The following is a 3,579-nucleotide window of genomic DNA, read 5'->3' on the forward strand; positions in this document are numbered from 1 at the left end:
GCTGGCTCCTGCTGTTTCAGGTTATCTGATTAACCAGATCTTATTCATAAACTAGTTAAAGACATCACCATTCAATGTGATTATCACAAGTGTTCCTATGTTAAAAGATTAGCAGATCAGTTTCATTTCAGTGTTTTAAAGGGGGGACTGTTGTTTTAGCAACAGTGTACATAGTTTTTTGTTTTTTATTTAGTTCTAGTTCAGACCAAAAGTATATCATTTTAGTTCATTTTGCTTTTTATAAAACACCAATTTGTGCAAGGTCGATGTTCCACTCCTGCCTCACTTGTTTGCTTGCTTGTTTAAAGCCAGTGCTGAAATAAGCAAGAGTTCAAACAAGTCGGTACAGATAAACTGTTAAAATGATTTAATTTAATCATGTTGTTCTCTCTGTGGGTCTAATGTGGATCGTTCTTCTGCAGTGCTCCAGCTCTTCTGCAGCTCCCCTAAAGCCGCCTTGAGATATGCTGCTGTCAGGACCCTCAACAAGGTACAGCACAAGCCCTCATTTAAACCCCATTATACAGCATATTTTAGAGCTTTAAAAGCTACTAATGGACTAAATATTTTTAATGTTTATTCATTATGTGTGAAAGTGCTCTTATTCAAGTTCAATATCCTTCCCAGGTTGCCATGAAACACCCATCAGCTGTGACTGCATGCAACTTGGACCTGGAGAACCTGATCACAGATTCCAACCGCAGCATTGCAACTCTGGCCATCACTACGCTCCTGAAGACTGGCAGTGAGAGCAGCGTGGACCGCCTCATGAAACAGATCTCCTCCTTTGTCTCTGAAATTTCTGATGAGTTCAAGGTGAGAAAATTGTAAAGTAATTGAATGTGGTCCAGTTTATCAAAAATAGGTTAGATATGTTTATTCTCTCGGTTTTATTTGTTCTTTCCAGGTGGTGGTGGTGCAGGCCATCAGCGCCTTATGTCAGAAGTATCCCAGGAAGCACAGCGTCATGATGAACTTCTTATCAAACATGTTGAGAGATGATGTAAGTCAATAAATGTCTAATTTTAAGAGTGTTTAGAGAAGGATTATTCTAGCAGGTTTTCCTCCATCTATTAGGAATAATTTCCTCTGGTTTCATGCAGGGTGGCTTTGAGTACAAGCGAGCCATTGTGGATTGCATCATTAGCATCATCGAGGAGAATCCTGAGAGCAAAGAGACGGGTTTGGCCCACCTGTGTGAGTTCATTGAGGACTGTGAGCACACAGTGCTGGCCACAAAGATCCTGCACCTGCTTGGCAAAGAGGGACCGCGGACCCCGCAGCCCTCCAAGTACATTCGCTTCATATTCAACCGGGTGGTGCTGGAGAGCGAGGCGGTCCGTGCAGGTGAGACAGCCCCAAGTTGATTCATGATCTAAGTTTAAGTTAGAAACTCTGGGTCTGATTACCAGTAACTGAGTTATTTCATTTTCAGCTGCTGTGAGCGCTTTGGCTAAATTTGGTGCTCAGAATGATGATCTTCTGCCGAGCGTCCTGGTTCTGATGCAGAGGTGCTTATGAATGTTTGTTTTCCCTCAATATATTAAAAGAGACGTGTCTGTTGTCTCTTGAAGGGAATATAAAAATCTTTACATATTTATTTCAGTCTATATTATTTTGAATAGAAACAAGATTTAATTCCCAAATGGATGTTTAAACATCTATTGTTGATGTACACTAACATGTTTGGTTCTCACAGGTGTATGATGGACAGTGATGATGAGGTGCGAGATAGATCTACCTTCTACATGAACGTGTTGCAGCAGAAGCAAAAAGCTCTGAATGCTGCGTACATCTTTAATGGTAAAGCTGCTGCTTTTAAACAATGCAGTTGTGCCAGAGACCTCCACAGGGCTTAATGTTGACGTTTCCTCTTCCTTGTGTCTCAGGGTTGTCCGTGTCCATTCCCGGTCTGGAAAAGTCCCTCCACCAGTACACTCTGGAGCCCTCAGAGAAACCTTTTGATATGAAGTCTGTACCTCTGGCAACAGCTCCAATCACAGAGCAGAAAACAGGTACTGGTATATTTGCTGCTGATTGAATATTATCATTCTGTGCATAAAACAAATCATTTTATTTATTCCCTCTTAGAAATTGCTCCTGTTGCTACAAGCAAACTGCCAGAAAAGTTGGGTCCATCACGCCAGGACATCTACCAAGGTAAAAATACATGTCTGCACTTGCTTTAGTTTGACCTTTACACTGCCAAAGACAACTAATCGATGTCCACCTTTATTTTCTCATCACCAACTTGCAGAGCAACTTGCATCCATCCCAGAATTCCAGACCCTCGGCCCGTTATTCAAGTCGTCAGAAGCAGTACAGCTGACAGAAGCTGAGACAGAATACGTGGTTCGCTGCATCAAGCACACATTCGCCCGACACATGGTGTTCCAGTTCGACTGCACAAACACTTTGAACGACCAGCTGCTCCAAAAGGTTCCTGGATACCAGATCCGACATGTTTCCTAACAGCACGATTTTATAGCAAGTTTGATGCAACGGGGCTGAACTCCTGTTGGTTTCAGGTTGTAGTACAGATGGAGCCATCAGAGGCTTACGAGGTGGTCCACTACATCCCAGCACCCAGCCTCCCCTACAGCCAGCCTGGGTCCGCCTACACTCTGGTGCAGCTGCCTGACGACGACCCTACTGCCGGTATGAAGGCTGGATTTGTTTTAACTAACGTCCCGACTTTTATACTTAAATTTAGTGTCAATTCTGTCTAAGAGGAATAGTCTGTCTTTATATACTGAATAACTCGGATATTATATCCATTCAACATGGGTGAAAAGAAGTGATGGTCTTGGTTGTTAGAATGGAAATGAATTTAACACTGCTTTAGTGTTAAACCTGCTTTGGGAAAAGTTCCTAATACCTCAAACTTGGAAGAGAGATGCACAGCAAGCCAACCAGAGAGGAAATCACTGGTCAGGGTCTCCCTAACCAAGGCCTGGATCATCCATAAACACGCTACTAAACGATGTGAGGGAATCATCATAAAGCCCGTCATGCTATTTTAGCATCCTCCAGTAGAGCTCGGTAGGGGGCTTCATAAACCACCTGGATCAGTTCAGAAACCTGGTCCTGTGTGTTTTAATAATGAGACACAGCTGGCAGCAACGACCCCGTAGGTTGGAAGGAATTGAAACGCTGACCAAGAAAAATTAGTTTCACTCTAACCAGGTAATGTTAACAGAAACATCAAGGTGAAAGATTTTAACAGTCATAAATGGATGCACGGTTTGTTGTTTTTAGGTCAAGATGTATAAACTAATAGAGGAAAGCTTAAAATTATATAATAAAAAAAAAATAAATTTGGTGGCCTGTTTTTAAGTTGTCCTCTACACGTCACCCTGCTTTTTCCTCTTTCTAGTAGATTATGAGGCACTTTATATCTAGATTACTCTGTACATCTACGCTACGTACTCCCTGCACTCGTTACTTCACTTACCAACATTCTGTTGTAGCTGTCCTCTAAGATTGATAGTGGGGAGGACATGCATCCCCACTTCCTGGCGTCCTGGCTCCCCATCTGCCGTAGCATTTTTGTTGTACCTCATAGATCTCTAGTCAGAT

General features: G+C 42.4%; 1 protein-coding gene across 1 annotated transcript in view; it reads left to right on the top strand.

The window, feature by feature from the left end:
• Window positions 1-3,579, top strand: part of copg2 (coatomer protein complex subunit gamma 2) — an 8,781-nt gene that overhangs the window by 3,563 nt on the left and 1,639 nt on the right. Inside the window, exons 9-19 of the mRNA XM_015402501.1 lie at window positions 2-20; window positions 423-490; window positions 628-816; window positions 908-1,003; window positions 1,104-1,347; window positions 1,436-1,511; window positions 1,700-1,803; window positions 1,890-2,015; window positions 2,092-2,160; window positions 2,258-2,439; window positions 2,529-2,727. Coding sequence (XP_015257987.1) covers window positions 2-20; window positions 423-490; window positions 628-816; window positions 908-1,003; window positions 1,104-1,347; window positions 1,436-1,511; window positions 1,700-1,803; window positions 1,890-2,015; window positions 2,092-2,160; window positions 2,258-2,439; window positions 2,529-2,727 — 1,372 coding nt within the window. The remainder of the gene's footprint in view (window position 1; window positions 21-422; window positions 491-627; window positions 817-907; window positions 1,004-1,103; window positions 1,348-1,435; window positions 1,512-1,699; window positions 1,804-1,889; window positions 2,016-2,091; window positions 2,161-2,257; window positions 2,440-2,528; window positions 2,728-3,579) is intronic.

This window comes from Cyprinodon variegatus, unplaced genomic scaffold (genome assembly GCF_000732505.1).
Source record: "Cyprinodon variegatus isolate N-32 unplaced genomic scaffold, C_variegatus-1.0 Scaffold1360, whole genome shotgun sequence".
Lineage (NCBI taxonomy): Eukaryota > Metazoa > Chordata > Actinopteri > Cyprinodontiformes > Cyprinodontidae > Cyprinodon > Cyprinodon variegatus.